Below are 19,980 nucleotides of genomic sequence, written 5' to 3'. Positions count from 1 at the left end.
TAAGAGTTAAAGGTTATAATATCATTTGCGTTTTGAATTCACTTTTTGGAGTCTTCTTTAGCTTAGATAATTATCAAAACAGATGTATGTATGTATTTTTATTTATATTAAACATATTTGCAGTGTACTGAAGAAAGGAAGGACCAAGGTAAAACTCCCTTTGAAAACAAAAGGAGGAAAGAAAAGTGGGAAAATTGGACATAAAAAGGGCGAAGGGAAGACACCCAAAAACCAACAAAGCACTCCTAAAAATATTTTGACAGCACTAAAAAGTGGTGCAACCACCACAGGTAGAAAAACCCAATCTGCTCCTTCTATGGGAAATAAAAGCATGTCACATCTCTCAAACTTTAACTCGCCAAGTTCCCATGAAACATCTCTTGTTGAACTGGTATCACACCAAGTAAAAGGGAGAGGGCGAGGAAAAGCGCTTAAATCTCTAGATAATACTCCAGAGAGTAGTCCATTTGCCTTCCGCCCATTTAGTCTTAATATTTTTGAGATAGCACCACTTGGAAAGCGATCACAACCACAGACTTCACAACATGACCCTGGAGATTCCAAAGGAAAAAGCAAAAAGCGGGTCTCTGCAGGTAAACATCATTTGACATATTCATTGTAGCCTGTTTTTCTTTTAGTCCTTTAACGTTAAATACATATTTCCGTTCCAATTTGAGTGTGAAGAAACCTCCCAGAAGCCTTTGGTATTCTTTCTTCCCATTTAAAGGAACATTAACGTCAAAATTAAACATTCAAGATTTAGATAGAGTATGTCATTTTAAACAATTTTCCAATTTACTTTTTCTCTAATTTGCATCATTATTTTGGTATTCAAGGTTGAAAATTACCTAGGTAGGCCCAGGAGCAGCAATGCTCTACAAATTGGTGGTTGCTTGTTTATCACTTTTGTCATTGGCTCTCCCGATGTTTTCAGCTAGTGATTTGGAAATTTGTATTAAATTTTATGCTTTATCTGAATCATGAAAGAAAAAAATGGGTTTCATTTCACTGACTTTCATGTCCATTTTAACTAGTTTGTATGAATGTGGTCCCCTATAACCTGAGTTTAGCTATTTGTCAGATACTCTGTACTCAGATACTTTTCACCTGATATTGCAGGTAGTATGTTCTGTCTTAGGGCTAAGGGTATAGTGTTTCAGTGTCTCATTATTATATAGCAGAATATCTAACATTTTTGCAAATTTATATTATATATATATATTTATGTATTCTATAGTGTAGGGTCCCTCCTCACCCTCCCTGATCTCCCACTGCTTTTTACCATGTTTGTTACTGGCATCTAGTCTTCCAGTAGCAAATTCTTTATTTTTTTATTTTTACTTTTTTTTTTTTTCCCTGTAGTGTAGGGACCCCCTCCAAGATCACCTATTTCTGTAGAGTAAGGTCCCCCCCTCCAATTTTCTGTGCCGTTGGGTTCCATCCCTGCTTCTCCCCTGCCTTATGTTTTTTGTAGTGTAGGGAACCCCACCCGCCTTCCTTCTTCCCTCCCATCACTATGTCAACACTATCAAGCACTAGGAAAAATCTTCCATTGGGAGGTTAATAAAGCTGCCTCTCTTCAGATAGCTTTTCTATAGCGAATACTACATATTTTCGGTACAGGCAAAAGCAGCCATTTCAAATGACATATGGAGCTATTTGGAGTGGGTGAACTGAATCATTGGGAACACATTAAAGGGGATATACATTTACAGTACAATTAATCTTTAGGATTACTATTAATGGGACACTAAACCCAAATTTCTTCTTTCATAATTCTGATAGAGTATGCAATTTTAAGCAACTTTCTAATTTACTCCTATTATCAATTTTCTCTTGCTAGCTTTATTTGAAAAAGAAGGTATCTAAGCTAAGGAGCCAGCCAATTTTTGGTTCAGTACCCTGGACAGCACTTGTTTATTGGTGGGTGCATTTGTTTATTGGTGGGTGCATTTAGCCAGCTTCTAAACTTACATTCTTGCTTTTCAAATAAAGATAGCAAGAGAATGAATAACAATTGATAATAGGAGTAAATTAGAAAGTTGCCTAAAATTGCATGCTCTATCTGAATCATGAAAGAACATTTTTTGGTTCAATGTCCCTTTAACCCCTGGGCTTCTCTGTGGCCCTCTCTGCATAGCACAGCGGTGGTGCTGTAGGTAAGTAGGGTATTGAGGGGGGGGGGCAGCTACACTACAGAAAAAAATGCTTTTTTTTTTTTAGGCATTATTGCCTAATTTGCAGCAAACTGCAAAAGCTGCCAGTACCTAAGATGGCGGCAATTAGGTAGAGGGGGGAGGGCTAGAGAGCTGTTTGGGGAGGATCAGGGAGGTTGCGGGGTAAGGGGGGATCCTACACTGCAGAAAATATATATTAAAAATAGAAGCCCGACTTTCTGCCAGTACTTAAGATGGAGGTGACAATGGTGAGGTGGGGGAGAAAAGAGAGCTGTTTGAGAGGGGTCAGGGAGGGAGGCTGATCTTTAAACTAAAGCTAAAATTAACCCTACAAGCTACCTAATTAACCCCTTCTTTGCTGGGCATAATACAAATGTTCTGCACAGCGTCATTTAGCGGCCTTCTAATTACCAAAAGCAATGCCAAAGCCATATATGTCTGCTATTTCTGAACAAAGGGGATCTCAGAGAAGCATTTACAACCATGTGTGCTATGATTGCACAAGCTGTTTGTAAATAGTTTCAGTGAGAAACCTAAAATTGTGAAAAAGTTAACAAAAGTTTTTATTTGATCACGTTTGGCGGTGAAATGGTGGCATGAAATATACCAAAATGGGCCTACATCAATACTTTGGGTTGTCTACTAAAAAAATATATAGTTTTGATAGGTAAATATAAAAAGGCTCTATTTCTGTTTAAATGTAGTGATGGCAAAAATGCTAAAAATGCTCTGGTGGTCTTTTGGAGAAGTTTTTGTCTGAAATGCCCGGTCTTTAAGGGGTTTATGACTTTGAGATGTAATTGCATAGAAAACTCAGCAGAAAACACAATATTAAACTTTAATTCTTGCCATCCAAGCATGTGCTTAAGGCAATCGCAAATCATTGTTTCTTTCATGTAATTAGCAAGAGTCCATGAGCTAGTGACGTATGGGATATACATTCCTACCAGGAGGGGCAAAGTTTCCCAAACCTCAAAATGCCTATAAATACACCCCTCACCACACCCACAATTCAGTTTTACAAACTTTGCCTCCTGTGGAGGTGGTGAAGTAAGTTTGTGCTAGATTCTACGTTGATATGCGCTCCGCAGCAGGTTGGAGCCCGGTTTTCCTCTCAGCGTGCAGTGAATGTCAGAGGGATGTGAAGAGAGTATTGCCTATTTGAATTCAATGATCTCCTTCTACGGGGTCTATTTCATAGGTTCTCTGTTATCGGTCGTAGAGATTCATCTCTTACCTCCCTTTTCAGATCGACGATATACTCTTATATATACCATTACCTCTACTGATTCTCGTTTCAGTACTGGTTTCGCTTTCTACTACATGTAGATGAGTGTCCTGGGGTAAGTAAGTCTTATTTTTGTGACACTCTAAGCTATGGTTGGGCACTTTTATATAAAGTTCTAAATATTTGTGTTTAAACATTTATTTGCCTTGATTCAGGATGTTCAATATTCCTTATTTCAGACAGTCAGTTTCATTATTTGGGATAATGCATTTGAATAATCAATTTTTTTCTTACCTTAAAATTTGACTTTTTTCCCTGTGGGCTGTTAGGCTCGCGGGGGCTGAAAATGCTTCATTTTATTGCGTCATTCTTGGCGCGGACTTTTTTGGCACAAAAAAATCTTTGTTATTTCCGGCATCGTTTTTGTCACCGGAAGTTGCGTCATTTTTGATGTTTTTGCGCCAAAAGTGTCGGCGTTACCGGATGTGGCGTCATTTTTGGCGCTAAAGCATTTAGGCGCCAAATAATGTGGGCGTCTTTTTTGGCGCTAAAAAATATGGGCGTCATTATTGTCTCCACATTATTTAAGTCTCATTGTTTATTTGCTTCTGGTTGCTAGAAGCTTGTTCACTGGCATTTTTTCCCATTCCTGAAACTGTCATTTAAGGAATTTGATCAATTTTGCTTTATATGTTGTTTTTTCTATTACATATTGCAAGATGTCTCAGATTGACCCTGAATCAGAAGATACTTCTGGAAAATCGCTGCCTGATGTTGGATTTACCAAAGTTAAGTGTATTTGCTGTAAACTTGTGGTATCTGTTCCTCCAGCTGTTGTTTGTAATGAATGTCATGACAAACTTGTTAATGCAGATATTTCCTTTAGTAATGTTACATTACCTGTTGCTGTTCCATCAACATCTAATACTCAGAGTGTTCCTGTTAACAGAAGAGCTTTTGTTTCTAAATCCATTAAGAAGGCTATGTCTGTTATTCCTCCTTCTAGTAAACGTAAAAGGTCTTTTAAAACTTCTCATTTTTCAGATGAATTTTTAAATGAACATCATCATTCTGATAATGTTTCCTCTGGTTCATGCTGATAAATCTTCATATTTATTCAAAATGGAATTTATTCGTTCTTTACTTAAAGAAGTCTTAATTGCATTAGAGATAGAGGAATCTGGTCCTCTTGATACTAAATCTAAACGTTTAAATAAGGTTTTTAAATCTCCTGTAGTTATTCCAGAAGTTTTTCCTGTCCCTGATGCTATTTCTGAAGTAATTTCCAGGGAATGGAATAATTTGGGTAATTAATTCACTCCTTCTAAACGTTTTAAGCAATTATATCCTGTGCCATCTGGCAGATTAGAGTTTTGGGACAAAATCCCTAAGGTTGATGGGGCTATCTCTACTCTTGCTAAACGTACTACTATTCTTACGGCAGATAGTACTTCCTTTAAGGATCCTTTAGATAGGAAAATTGAATCCTTTCTAAGAAAAGCTTACTTATGTTCAGGTAATCTTCTTAGACCTGCTATATCTTTAGCGGATGTTGCTGCAGCTTCAACTTTTTGGTTGGAAGCTTTAGCGCAACAAGTATCAGATCATAATTCTCATCGCATTGTTAATCTTCTTCAACATGCTAATAATTTTATTTATGATGCCATCTTTGATATCATTAGGGTTGATGTCAGGTATATGTCTCTAGCTATTTTAGCTAGAAGAGCTTTATGGCTTAAAACTTGGAATGCTGATATGTCTTCTAAGTCAACTTTGCTTTCCCTTTCTTTCCAGGGTAATAAATTATTTGGTTCACAGTTGGATTCTATTATTTCAACTGTTACTGGGGGGAAAGGAACTTTTTTACCACAGGATAAAAAATCTAAAGGTAAATTTAGGTCTACTAATAGTTTTCGTTCCTTTCGTCACAATAAGGAACAAAAGCCTGATCCTTCCCCTACAGGAGCAGTATCAGTTTGGAAACCATCTCCAGTCTGGAATAATTCCAAGCCTTTTAGAAAGCCAAAGCCAGCTTCCAAGTCAACATGAAGGTGCGGCCCTCATTCCAGCTCAGCTGGTAGGGGGCAGATTACGATTTTTCAAAGAAATTTGGATCAATTCGATTCACAATCTTTGGATTCAGAACATTGTTTCAGAAGGGTACAGAATAGGCTTCAAGATAAGGCCTCCTGCAAGAAGATTTTTTCTTTCCCGTGTCCCAGTAAATCTAGTGAAGGCTCAAGCATTTCTGAAATGTGTTTCAGATCTAGAGTTGGCTGGAGTAATTATGCCAGTTCCAGTTCTGGAACAGGGGCTGGGGTTTTACTCAAATCTTTTCATTGTACCAAAGAAGGAGAATTCCTTCAGACCAGTTCTGGATTTAAAAATATTGAATCGTTATGTAAGGATACCAACATTCAAAATGGTAACTATAAGGACTATTCTGCCTTTTGTTCAGCAAGGGCATTATATGTCCACAATAGATTTACAGGATGCATATCTGCATATTCCGATTCATCCAGATCACTATCAGTTTCTGAGATTCTCTTTCCTAGACAAGCATTACCAGTTTGTGGCTCTGCCGTTTGGCCTAGCAACAGCTCCAAGGATTTTTACAAAGGTTCTCGGTGCCCTTCTCTCTGTAATCAGAGAACAGGGTATTGTGGTATTTCCTTATTTGGACGATATCTTGGTACTTGCTCAGTCTTCACATTTAGCAGAATCTCATACGACTCGACTTGTATTGTTTCTTCGAGAACATGGTTGGAGGATCAATTTACCAAAAAGTTAATTGATTCCTCAGACAAGGGTAACCTTTTTAGGTTTCCAGATAGATTCAGTGTCCATGACTCTGTCTTTGACAGACAAGAGACGTCTAAAATTGGTTTCAGCTTGTCGAAACCTTCAGTCTCAATCATTCCCTTCGGTAGCCTTATGCATGGAAATTCTAGGTCTTATGACTGCTGCATCGGACGCGATCCCCTTTGCTCGTTTTCACATGCGACCTCTTCAGCTCTGTATGCTGAACCAGTGGTGCAGGGATTATACAAAGATATCTCAATTAATATCTTTAAAACCGATTGTACGGCACTCTCTGTTTAGTTCAGGGGGCTTCTTTTGTTCTTCTGACCTGGACTGTGATTTCAACAGATGCAAGTCTGACAGGTTAGGGAGCTGTTTGGGGGTCTCTGACAGCACAAGGGGATTGGGAATCTCAGGAGGTGAGATTACCAATCAACATTTTGGAACTCGGGTAATGTCTGCTTAAGGAGGAGGACCTGCGGACTTCCTGTGGGAGGAGCAAGGAGGAAGGAGTGTAGGCTCTGAGCTCCTGTGAGAACGGAGCTAAGCTTAACATCCGATACCCCGCCACGAAGCCCTATTGCCGGGGCGAAAGATTTACTCGGCCTGGGGGACAGGAAAGAGTGGCACCAGGAAGTCACAGCACCCTAAGCTTAGATGTACTGCATCTGCTAAACAGAGAACTAAAAATCCACTGGAGTTTATAAACAGATAACGGCCAGTACAGACCTCGATAATCACCCTGAGTACACCTGGCACTGGGAGCTGGAGTTTTGAGGAGCAGTGGAAGACCCAGTGTGAGAGGCAGCCCAGAGTACTACTGGCAATACAGACCGGGAAGCGGCTGAACACCCCCCCATATCGGTAAGTCGGCCGGCAGTGATGACGACATGAGTACCTGACGCCGCTGCAGCGGGGAACAGCCGCACAAGAGCGCAGGTGAAAGCGGTACTACTCGCACATCGGAGGATCTATAGCAAAGGCCCCCCGGGTGGGGTAAAGCTTAGACGGAACCAGCAAGTGAGTGGTCGTGAAGCAATGGGGGGGTAAGTAAGTGAGCAATTACATGTTTGAATGCACGAGAGCTGCGTACAAAAGCAGGGTACAAAGTGTAAGAAGGATACTGATGTGGATTGTGGCCGGGGGTGTCAATGAGGATATACAGAGCATAAGAGAGGCCTAGCACGATAAACCACCTAAAACCCAGAGGAGTGACTGATATTTGTAACATGAGAGTGAAAAAGTACATTGGGAGACGTTAAATACCTAACAGTTACCACTAGGATATACGGTTGAATGGTGCACACCTCTGTTTTAGGCTTTGGCAAAGTACTGTCTGCAAAACAAGACAAGTTTGGCGCTCAAGGTTTAAACAGAGCAAGCAGGAATATTGGGATAGAGGTTACTGGGGACAAAATGCTGCAGTATCAAGTCACAGCCAAGGAGCGTTAAATACCTATACCTTGGATGGGTTAAAGTGAACTGTGTAAAAGTATCAGCAGAAAAAGGATTGTGATTTTCCCTAAAGCCTGAGATAATATTTTTTTATGTGGCTGAGACAGGATCACAGGCCAGAACTGAATTAAAAAGCTTAAAGTTGTACAGCTACCTAGTAAATGTTTATAGCAAGATTGTATTCACAGGATACTTATTTCTGGCAAGAGATGAAAAGACTATAACCAAAAACAGTTTAGAGTTGTCATATTGTGTTGCTAAAATATATATGTAAATGGTATAGATAAAGTGGAAATTACACAGGTGCGGTTTATAAGAGGAAGATAGTCAAAGTGTGATATAGAATTAGTCTCTTGGGTCAACAGAAAGAACTAAGATAGAGCGTAGTGGATACACTGTAGTATTGTGACGAATAGTAAAAAGAATAGAACAGGCTGCATTTGACTAAGAAAGATATTCAGGAGGCTGACTTTAAGTAATCGGCACCCTGAGGTATTTTGAGTAAAACTTTTGCAGAGGTTGACATAATACTTTTAAGCTGCCTGAGAATTGTCCTTTTTTTTTTTTTTTTTTTTTTTTCCTTTTTGTTTTAAGAACAAAGTGTAAGTAAACATACTTGGGATCAAGAGAGAAACATATAAATGGAAAAATATATTACAAACACAAAAAATAGATCACCAGCAATGCCAGTGAAAAAGGATAAAAAACAGAAAGCACAAAATGAAATTAGCATAGAACCCAATATTCAGAGCCCAGAAAGAAATCTAGAAACACAGCTTACTATAAATCAATTAGCAGAGTTAATTTTACCTCAATTTGAAATGGTGAAAAAAGAGATCTCAGAATTATCACAGGAAATCAGACAATTTTCTATCAGAATAACGGAGGTAGAAAATAGGGTGTCTGAGGTAGAGGATAAACAAAACATACAAGATGCAATAGTGGCTAGGCACACAGATAAAATTAATGCACTACAGACAAAAATAGAAGACTTGGAAGACAGGTCACGGCGGAGCAATATCCGCATAGTCGGTCTGCCTGAAACTAATGGACAGGAAGATTTACTAACTTTCGGTGCAGTCACACTGCCAAACCTACTAGGAATGCAACCCGATAAGGGGGCTCTGCAGGTGGAGAGAGCACACAGGGTTGGACCACTAAGACAACCCAGGGAGAGTAATTCTAGGCCAAGAGTAATCATTATCAAATATTTGAATTTTCAAGACAAAGTTAGCATAATGTACCACTATAGAAAATTGAGAACATTGCAGATAGGTGACAAACCAATCCTGATTTTTCAGGACTTCTCGATGGAGACATCGGGGAGAAGACGAGCTATGGCACCGTATTGTACAGGGCTCATAAAAGCCGGCTTAAGAGCCACTATGAGATACCCAGCTAAAATTACGGTTTTAGGGATAGACGGTGTCACAGCACTTAATACGGTGGAAGAAGCAAAAAATTTTTGTGCCGAGAATAATATAGAAGTGTAATGATACTAGATGGAAAGCTCTACATGGGTGGTCAAAAATGCAGAGATTAAGGGAAGGAGAGCAGAGAAATGGAAACAGTTGGGGGAGGTGGGGGGGCTGGGCAATGAGAGGCATACTTTTTTTTTTTTTTTTTTTTTTTCTTCTCCTCTCTTTTTTCATATCGTCCACGTCTTGTGGTTAACCAAAAGATTTTAGTAAAAGATGAGTGGATCACTTAACTTTGTATCATGGAATGTGGGAGGGATAACCTCCCCCATTAAACGTAAGAATATCTTTAAAGTACTGAAGAAACAGAAACCAGACATTATATTCCTGCAGGAATTACATCTAAAAGCTCATGAAATAGATAAGTTAAGAACTAACTGGCTTACAGAAATTATTGCCACCCCATGTACAACACGTAAGTGTGGGGTGGCAATACTATTCAACAGAAGCCTGGATTATGAAATATTAAAAACTAAACTGGATACGCAGGGCAGATTTATAATTATACAAGTTAAAATTGATGAAATAATCTGGACCCTGTGTAATATATACGCACCTAACACATTTGAAAGGAAGTTTTGGCAACAGATAATAAAGGAAGTGACGCCGAACCTAGGTCAGAATTTGATTATTGCAGGGGACATGAACACAACACCATACCCAGACAGTGATAGATCTAGGATCGGTCACAGACAGATATATCAGAGAGAGGCAAGGTTTTTTCGTAATGTCTTAAAATGTATCAAAGTCCATGATATTTGGCGACTGCAGCATCCAGACGAACGGTCTTATACGTGTGAATCTAAGTCGTATAGATGCTTTTCCAGAATAGACATGTTCCTAATAGATGAACACCTCTTAAAATACGAGATTAATACACAAATAGAAGAGATAATATTGACCGATCATGCAGTAATTAGTTGTAAGATACTAACTCAGGACAAGGCGAGTAATAAGATAAATACTTTTAGATTCCCCGGGTACATGTCTAAAAATACGAAATTTGTTAATTGGGTCTCAAATAAATGGAAAGAGTATATTGCAATGAATAGAGAGTATGAGGAGAAGTTAGAGATTTTGTGGGAGGCCGGTAAAGCAGTCATGCGCGGGGAGATAAAGGCATATATGGTCAAGTTAAATCGTAAAAACAAGGCCAGGGAAGTGCAGTTGGCAAATCAAGTTAGAAAATCATATACAAGGTACCTAAATAACCCTAATCGGGATAAGTGGGAAAAATATGCGTATGCCAAAACAGAAAGAGAACAATTTATGAAAGAAAAATGGGCTAATGAGGAGGCAAAGTGCAGGGCGAGATTCCAAGGACTGCAGGGTATTTTGGCAAAACATTTGGGCAAAATAACTAAGTTTCGTAAGAAACGTAATATAATTTCCACAATTAAAGAAGGAACGGACCTGTATACCAGTCCTACAACAATAAGAGAAAGATTCCTACAATATTATCAGAAGATATACAGGAAGGAGGAAATAAATAAGAAAGACAGGCAACAATTCTGGGAACAGATTGAGACCCCTAAAGTAACCCCCGTAGCATTACAACAAATAAATGAATTAATTTCTGAAGGGGAGGTGTTAAAAGCAATTCAAAAAGCTAAATCAGGGAAAGCCCCCGGGCCAGACGGCCTTTTGGCCGAATTTTATAAGATGACGGCAGAAACAATAAGACGTTAACTAAACTATACAACAGATATTATCTTAAGAACGATATGAAATCTCCATATTTTTCTAATGCAATTATATCATTAATACATAAAAAGGGGAAAGACGCTACAAACATGTCATCATATCGCCCCATCTCATTATTAAATCATGACTATAAGATATTAATGTCAATAATAGCAGAAAGGCTGAAGAAAGTAATACCAGATTTGATACACACAGATCAGGCTGGGTTCATACCAGGCAGGAATTCCGTCCGTAACATGAGGAGAGTGTTAGCAATGGTGGATCATTTTTATCGGGTTGAGCAGGACACCCCAGGGAAGAGAAAGAATCAGACAGATAAAGATATCGCATTAATAACAATAGACGCCGAGAAGGCATTTGACTCAATAGGGTGGGACCATCTTTTTGTATCTTTGGAGAAGTTCGGATTCTCGGGTGCCCTGCTCGATCTGATCAAAGTGATTTACAAGAAACCTAAGTCACAGTTGCTAATCAATGGGGAATTATCTACGCCAATAATCCTCGAAAGAGGTACACGTCAAGGATGCCCGCTTTCCCCTTTACTATTTGATATAGCGCTCGAACCTTTGGCGATATACATCAGACACAAATTAATACCAGTTAAGATAGGGGCAGAAAGTATGACGATCTCACTTTACGCGGATGATATTTTATTATTCGTGCATGACACAGCTACCAGCATCCCACAACTTTTACAATCAATTAAGAAATTTAGTTCATTTACAGGGTATAAAATAAACCCTGCAAAATCTGAAATTTTATGGATAAAAAAAACTAAGTCGAGTCAAAATACAATCTTTAAAGAGGTGCAGTTTATCAATTACTTAGGGATCAAAATTGGGAGGAACCCAGGGGAGTGGTACCAGTTGAATTACAAAGAATTATTTGATAATATGGAAGCAGAAATAGGAAAGTGGAACCTGTATTATTTATCAGTATCGTCGCGCATAATTTTGATAAAAACGATTTTTTTCCCCAAAATATTATTTCGTCTTCAGAACTTACCACTAGTGATCAAGAAGAAAGATATTGATATATATAACAGAGTAAGCTCAAGATTCATATGGGGTAAACGGAAGGCACGTATATCAATAGAAAAATTGAGTTATGCAAAAAAACACGGTGGATTCGCTTTCCCTAACATAAGGTATTATAATTACGCCACTCTGATTAAATTCGGAGTGGATTGGTTGACTGAGTCAGAATATGTTACTCATTATAAAGTAGAAACTGAGATAGTCAAACCTTTTAGTCTGAAAGCAATATTACACTGCCCATATAAGAACCTACCAAGCAATGTGGCGAATCTAGTAACATTTACTAACATAATTTGGGCATGGCAAAAGTATTGTCATATAATGGGACAAGAGTTCCAGGTGTCAACACTTTTGCCGATGGTTGGGTGCGTGGATTTCTCACCAGGGCTACATAATAGGATTTTTAGTGAGTGGCAAAGCAGAGGTCTGAAATATTTTTCACAAATTAAAATGGGCACGGAAGGACCTTTACGGACCTTTGAGAGTATGATGGCAGAATATAATATACCCGCTAAACAGTTTTATGCATATCTACAAACAAGACATTACATAGAAACGTGCAACAGGAGATTTGGAACGGATTGGAGCCAATCTATGTTGGAGTCAGGTTTTAAAATATATCAAGCAGGGATACGGTCGTTAGCCATATGGTACCAGAATATAATACAGAAATTAGGAATGGCACAAGTAAATTTGAGCATGGCTAAATTTCTAAGATATTTTCCCTGTATGCAAAGCGAAGATATAATAGATAGCATCAAGAGGACGGAGGAAGCCACGGATAAAATCAGTTGGCGGGAGACACAGGCAAAATTGATAAATAACTTTTATCTAACCCCAGAGAGAGTTAGCGGTTGGGATAGGGCAATTTTAACTAGTTGCTATAAATGTAATCACGTAAAGGCAGATTTAATGCACTGTTTATGGAGTTGCCCGAAAATACAACAACTCTGGTTGAAAATACAGTTCTGGCTCAACAAATTTTTAGCTGATCAAATAAAATTGGAAGCAAAACATATATTTTTTCTTTATCAGACTGAAAATATAGGGAATAAAAATCTTACAAATTTAGCCATTGTGCTAACACGTAGTCTTATCTTTCAGAAATGGAAACAGAAAAAGGTGCCAAGTATGAAGGAATTTATAAATAGTTTGAAATTTCAGGTGATAGTGGAGAGGCAGGATCTGAAAAATACTGAGAAACATTATAAAAGGTACTTTAGCAAGTGGAAAAATTATATTGAGTCATGGCCAAGGCCGCTGCAGCAGCAGTTCCTGGATCCCTTACAAAGCTCAGTCCCTTTTTTAAATTTTGTGGTGGCAGGAATTTTGCCGTCAACCTGGGTGGAGAGATAAGGAGATTTAGGTGTTTTTTTTTTTGTTTGTTTTTTTCTCTTCTCTTTTTTTTTTTTGTTTGTTTGTGTTTTTTTTTTGCCTCTTGCCCCCCCCCTCCCCTCTCTTCTTATCATTTGTAGAAAATGTGGACCCCACGAAATAGGAGGGGAGGGGTGAGGCCACAGAAAATAGAAGGAGAGAGGAGCTACAGAAAAAGTAGCACTAATAGATCAGACTGAACATAGGTAGAAAGTGGGAGAAGCGTCGGACATAAAAGGAGTATCTAGAGAATCCGAGAGGACGAAGATAAGAATATTAGATTTGAGGTATTAGTCAGTAGTCACAGTAGGCAGATGAAGAAGGGTTTAAAAGACACTTAGCAGAGAAATTAAGGAAATAGTATCTTTCTTTTATATGTGAGATAGGGTGAAGGTACTAGAGGCATGGTTAGGTGCCGAATTGGTTGTGAAAATTTTAGGTTTGCGGATTAATGATTAGTGAAATGTTGGAAAAATATTTGAAATAATTCATTGTTGTTTATTTGTTGGTTTTCAATGAGAATTGAAATGAGAATGGTAGAATCTAATACAATAATGGATGGAAATATCTCAATGAGGAGCTGCGTCTCCAAACACCTGTAATATTTGAGTGAATTTTCAATAAAACAATTGAAAACCAAAAAAAAAAAAAAAAAAAAAAAAACATTTTGGAACTCTGTGCAATTTTCAGAGCTCTTCAATCATGGCCTCTTCTAAAGAGAGAGTTGTTCATTTGTTTTCAGACAGACAATGTCACAACCGTGGCATATGTCAATCATCAAGGAGGGACTCACAGTCCTCTGGCTATGAAAGAAGTATCTCGAATACTGGTATGGGCGGAATCCAGCTCCTGTCTAATTTCTGCGGTTCATATCCCAGGTATAGACAATTGGGAAGCGGATTATCTCAGTCGCCAAACGTTACATCCGGGCGAATGGTCTCTTCACCCAGAGGTATTTCTTCAGATTGTTCAAATGTGGGGACTTCCAGAAATAGATCTGATGGCTTCTCATCTAAACAAGAAGCTTCCCAGGTATCTGTCCAGATCCAGGGATCCTCAAGCGGAGGCAGTGGATGCATTGTCACTTCCTTGGAAGTATCATCCTGCCTATATCTTTCCGCCTCTAGTTCTTCTTCCAAGATTCTAAAGGAGTGCTCGTTTGTTCTGCTGGTGGCTCCAGCATGGCCTCACAGGTTTTGGTATGCGGATCTTGTCCGGATGGCCACTTGCCAACCGTGGACTCTTCCGTTAAGACCAGACCTTCTATCGCAAGGTCCTTTTTTCCATCAGGATCTCAAATCCTTAAATTTGAAGGTATGGAGATTGAACGCTTGATTCTCAGTCATAGAGGTTTCTCTGACTCTGTGATTAATACTATGTTACAGGCTTGTAAATCTGTATCTAGGAAGATATATTATCGAGTCTGGAAGATTTACATTTCTTGGTGTTTTTCTCATCTTTTTTCTTGGCATTCTTTTAGAATTCCTAGAATTTTACAGTTTCTTCAGGATGGTTTGGATAAAGGTTTGTCTGCAAGTTCCTTGAAAGGACAAATCTCTGCTCTTTCTGTTCTTTTTCACAGAAAGATTGCTAGTCTTCCTGATATTGATTGTTTTGTACAAGCTTTGGTTCGTATAAAACCTGTCATTAAGTCAATCTCTCCTCCTTGGAGTTTGAATTTGGTTCTGGGGGCTCTTCAAGCTCCTCCGTTTGAACCTATGCATTCGCTGGACATTAAATTTCTTTCTTGGAAAGTTTTGTTTCTTTTGGCCATCTCTTCTGCTAGAAGAGTTTCTGAATTATCTGCTCTTTCTTGTGAGTCTCCTTTTCTGATTTTTCATCAGCATAAGGCGGTGTTGCGAACTTCTTTTAAATTTTTACCTAAGGTTGTGAATTCTAACAACATTAGTAGAGAAATTGTGGTTCCTTCATTGTGTCCTAATCCTAAGAATTCTAAGGAAAAGACGTTGCATTCTTTGGATGTAGTTAGAGCTTTGAAATATTATGTTGAAACTACTAAGGATTTCCGAAAGACTTCTAGTCTATTTGTTATCTTTTCCGGTTCTAGGAAAGGTCAGAAGGCTTCTTTCTTTGGCATCTTGGTTAAAATCTTTGATTCATCATGCTTATGTCGAGTCGGGTAAAACTCCGCCTCAAAGGATTACAGCTCATTCTACTAGGTCAGTTTCTACTTCCTGGGCGTTTAGGAATGAAGCTTCGGTTGATCAGATTTGCAAAGCCGCCACTTGGTCTTCTTTGCATACTTTTACTAAATTCTACCATTTTGATGTGTTTTCTTCTTCTGAAGCAGTTTTTGGTAGAAAAGTACTTCAGGCAGCTGTTTCAGTTTGATTCTTCTGCTTATAATTTCATTTTTTTTTCATTATAAGATTTAAACTTTGTTTTGGGTGTGGATTTCTTTCAGCGGAATTGGCTGTCTTTATTTTATCCCTCCCTCTCTAGTGACTCTTGCGTGGAAGATCCACATCTTGGGTAGTCATTATCCCATACGTCACTAGCTCATGGACTCCTGCTAATTACATGAAAGAAAACATAATTTATGTAAGAACTTACCTGATAAATTCATTTCTTTCATATTAGCAAGAGTCCATGAGGCCCACCCTTTTTTGTGGTGGTTATGATTTTTTTGTATAAAGCACAATTATTCCAATTCCTTATTTCTCCAACATTGGTGTGTCCGGTCCACGGCGTCATCCTTACTTGTGGGAATATCTCTTCCGCAACAGGAAATCGCAAAGAGTCCCAGCAAAAGCTGTCCATATAGTCCCTCCTAGGCTCCGCCCACCCCAGTCATTCTCTTTGCCGTTGCACAGGCAACATCTCCACGGAGATGGTTAAGAGTATGTGGTGTTTAGTTGTAGTTTTTTATTCTACTATCAAGAGTTTGTTATTTTAAAATAGTGCTGGTATGTACTATTTACTCTGAAACAGAAAAAGATGAAGAGTTCTGTTTGTGAGAGGAAGATGATTTTAGCAGCAGTAACTAAAATCGTTTGCTTTTTCCACATAGGACTGTTGAGATGAAGTAACTTCAGTTGGGGGAAACAGTTAGCAGACTTTTCTGCTTAAGGTATGACTAGCCATATTTCTAACAAGACTGTGTAATGCTGGAAGGCTGTCATTTTCCCCTCATGGGGACCGGTAAGCCATTTTCTTAGTCTCAAACAGAATAAAGGGCTTAATATGGGCTATAAAACTGGTAGACACTTTTATGGGCAAAATCGATTGCTTTATTTGAGCATTTTATACATGTTTATGTTTGAAATTCACACTTATAAGCTTGGGGAACGTTTTTTAACGTCAGGCACTGAGTTAGACACCTTTCCAGTCAGGAAGGGCCTTCCTAGTTGTAGGCTGAGCCTCATTTTCGCGCCATTACTGCGCAGTTACTTTTGAGAGCAAGACATGTAGATGCATGTGTGTGGATCTGAAAGTAGTTGGAAAGGTTCCTAGAAGGCTTCATTTGGTATCGTATTCCCCCCTGGGTTTGGTAAAGTCGCAGCAAAGGCTGTAGCTGGGACTGTAGAGGGGTTAAAACTGTAACCGGCTCCGGTTTCTTTATTTTAAGGGTTAAAGCTCTGAAAAAATTAGCTAGATTAGCGGCGAAAAATTCAGGGTTTGCAATTGTGGCGCGCAGAGCGCTTTGGCTAAAGTCTTGGTCAGCGGATGTATCTTCCAAGACAAAATTGCTTAATATCCCCTTCAAGGGTAAAACTCTCTTTGGGCCAGAATTGAAAGAGATTATCTCAGACATCACTGGGGGAAAGGGCCACGCCCTCCCACAAGATAGGCCTTTCAAAGCCAAGAATAAGCCTCTAATTCCGCATCCTCTAAACAAGAGGGTATTGCTTCACAAACCAAACCAGCCTGGAAACCGATGCAAGGCTGGAACAAGGGTAAGCAGGCCAAGAAGCCTGCTGCTGCTAACAAAACAGCATGAAGGAGTAGCCCCCGATCTGGGACCGGATCTAGTAGGGGGCAGACTCTCTCTCTTTGCTCAGGCTTGGGCAAGAGATGTTCAGGATCCCTGGGCACTAGAAATAGTCTCTCAGGGTTATCTTCTGGAATTCAAGGAACTACCCCCAAGGGGAAGGTTCCACATGTCTCACTTATCCTCAAACCAAATAAAGAGACAGGCATTCTTACATTGTGTAGAAGACCTGTTAAAAATGGGAGTGATACACCCAGTTCCAACGGCGGAACAGGGAATGGGATTTTACTCAAATTTTCAGACCAATTCTGGATTTAAAGATCCTAAACGAATTTCTCAGGGTTCCATCGTTCAAAATGGAAACCATTCGAACGATTCTACCTACAATCCAGGAAGGTCAATTTATGACTACCGTGGATCTAAAGGATGCGTATCTACATATTCCTATCCACAAGGATCATCATCAGTTCCTAAGGTTCGCCTTTCTGGACAAACATTACCAGTTTGTGGCCCTCCCATTCGGGTTAGCCACTGCTCCAAGGATTTTCACAAAGGTACTCGGGTCCCTTCTAGCGGTCCTAAGAACAAGGGGCATTGCAGTAGTACCTTACTTGGACGACATTCTGATACAAGCGTCGTCTCTCTCAAAGGCAAAGGCTCACACAGACATCGTTCTGGCCTTTCTCAGATCTCACGGATGGAAGGTGAACATAGAAAAAAGTTCCCTGTCTCAGTCGACAAGAGTTCCTTTCTTGGGAACAATAATAGATTCTTTAGAAATGAGGATTTTCCTGACAGAAGTCAGAAAGTCAAAACTTCTAAACGCTTGTCAAGTTCTTCATTCTATTCCACCTCCTTCCGTAGCTCAGTGCATGGAAGTGGTAGGGTTGATGGTTGCAGCAATGGACATAGTTCCTTTTGCACAAATTCATCTAAGACCATTACAACTGTGCATGCTGAAACAGTGGAATGGGGACTATACAGACTTGTCTCCAGTGATTCAAGTAGATCAGAAGACCAGAGACTCACTCCGTTGGTGGCTAACACTGGACCACCTGTCCCAGGGAATGAGCTTCCGCAGACCAGAGTGGGTCATCGTCACGACCAACGCCAGTCTAGCAGGCTGGGGCGCGGTCTGGGAATCCCTGAAAGCTCAGGGACTATGGTCTCGGGAAGAGTCTCTTCTCCCGATAAACATTCTGGAACTGAGAGCGATATTCAATGCTCTCAGGGCTTGGCCTCAACTAGCAAAGGCCAGATTTATAAGATTCCAATCAGACAACATGACGATTGTTGCTTATATCAATCATCAGGGGGGAACAAGGAGTTCCCTGGCGATGAGAGAAGTGACCAAAATAATAGAATGGGCGGAGGATCACTCCTGCCACCTATCTGCGATCCACATCCCAGGAGTGGAAAACTGGGAGGCGGATTTCATCCGGGGGAGTGGGAACTTCACCTAGAGATCTTTGCCCAATTAACTCAATTATGGGGCATTCCAGACATGGATCTGATGGCGTCTCGTCAGAACTTCAAGGTTCCTTGCTACGGGTCCAGATCCAGGGATCCCAAGGCGACTCTAGTGGATGCACTAGTAGTGCCTTGGACCTTCAACCTAGCCTATGTGTTTCCACCGTTTCCTCTCATTACCAGGCTGGTAGCCAGGATCAAGCAGGAGAGGACCTCGCTGATCTTGATAGCTCCTGCGTGGCCACGCAGGACTTGGTATGCAGACCTGGTGAATATGTCATCGGTTCCACCATGGAAGCTACCTTTGAGACAGGATCTTCTTGTACAGGGTCCATTCGAACATCCAAATCTGGTCTCCCTCCAGCTGACGGCTTGGAAATTGAACGCTTGATTCTATCAAAGCGTGGGTTTTCAGATTCTGTGATAGATACTCTGGTTCAAGCCAGAAAACCGGTAACTAGAAAAATTTACCATAAAATATGGAAAAGATATATCTGCTGGTGTGAATCCAAGGGATTCTTATGGAATAAGATCAAAATTCCTAAGATCCTTTCCTTTCTACAAGAAGGTTTGGATAAAGGATTATCAGCGAGTTCTCTAAAGGGACAGATTTCTGCTTTATCTGTCTTGTTACACAAACGACTGGCAGCTGTGCCAGATGTTCAAGCATTTGTTCAGGGTCTGGTTAGGATCAAGCCTGTTTACAGACCTTTGACTCCTCCCTGGAGTTTAAATCTAGTTCTTTCAGTTCTCCAAGGGGTTCCGTTTGAACCTTTACATTCCATAGATATTAAGTTGTTATCTTGGAAAGTTTTGTTTTTGGTTGCTATTTCTTCTGCTAGAAGAGTTTCTGAGTTATCTGCTCTGCAGTGTTCTCCACCCTATCTGGTGTTCCATTCAGATAAGGTTGTTTTGCGTACTAAGCCTGGTTTTCTTCCAAAGGTTGTTTCCAACAAAAATATTAACCAGGAGATAGTTGTACCTTCTTTGTGTCCGAATCCAGTTTCAAAGAAGGAACGTTTGTTACACAATTTAGACGTAGTCCGTGCTCTAAAATTCTATTTAGAAGCTACAAAAGAGTTCAGACAAACATCTTCTTCTCTGTTTGTCGTCTATTCTGGTAAAAGGAGAGGTCAAAAAGCGACTTCTACCTCTCTTTCCTTTTGGCTTAAAAGCATCATCCGATTGGCTTACGAGACTGCCGGACGGCAGCCTCCTGAAAGAATCACAGCTCACTCTACTAGGGCTGTGGCTTCCACATGGGCCTTCAAGAACGAGGCTTCTGTTGATCAGATATGTAAGG

The 19,980-nt window shown here is 39.8% G+C and overlaps 1 protein-coding gene across 4 annotated transcripts in view; it reads left to right on the top strand.

The window, feature by feature from the left end:
• BAZ1A (bromodomain adjacent to zinc finger domain 1A) overlaps positions 1-19,980 on the top strand; it is a 762,668-nt gene that overhangs the window by 693,063 nt on the left and 49,625 nt on the right. For all 4 annotated transcript variants that reach the window (XM_053697759.1, XM_053697757.1, XM_053697758.1 and 1 more), the window contains exon 25: positions 124-593. In XM_053697759.1, coding sequence (XP_053553734.1) covers positions 124-593 — 470 coding nt within the window. The remainder of the gene's footprint in view (positions 1-123; positions 594-19,980) is intronic.

The sequence above is a fragment of the Bombina bombina genome, chromosome 1, assembly GCF_027579735.1.
Source record: "Bombina bombina isolate aBomBom1 chromosome 1, aBomBom1.pri, whole genome shotgun sequence".
NCBI classification, from domain to species: domain Eukaryota; kingdom Metazoa; phylum Chordata; class Amphibia; order Anura; family Bombinatoridae; genus Bombina; species Bombina bombina.
Note: the sequence above shows the minus strand (reverse complement) of the source record. Positions and strands in the feature narration are given on the sequence as shown.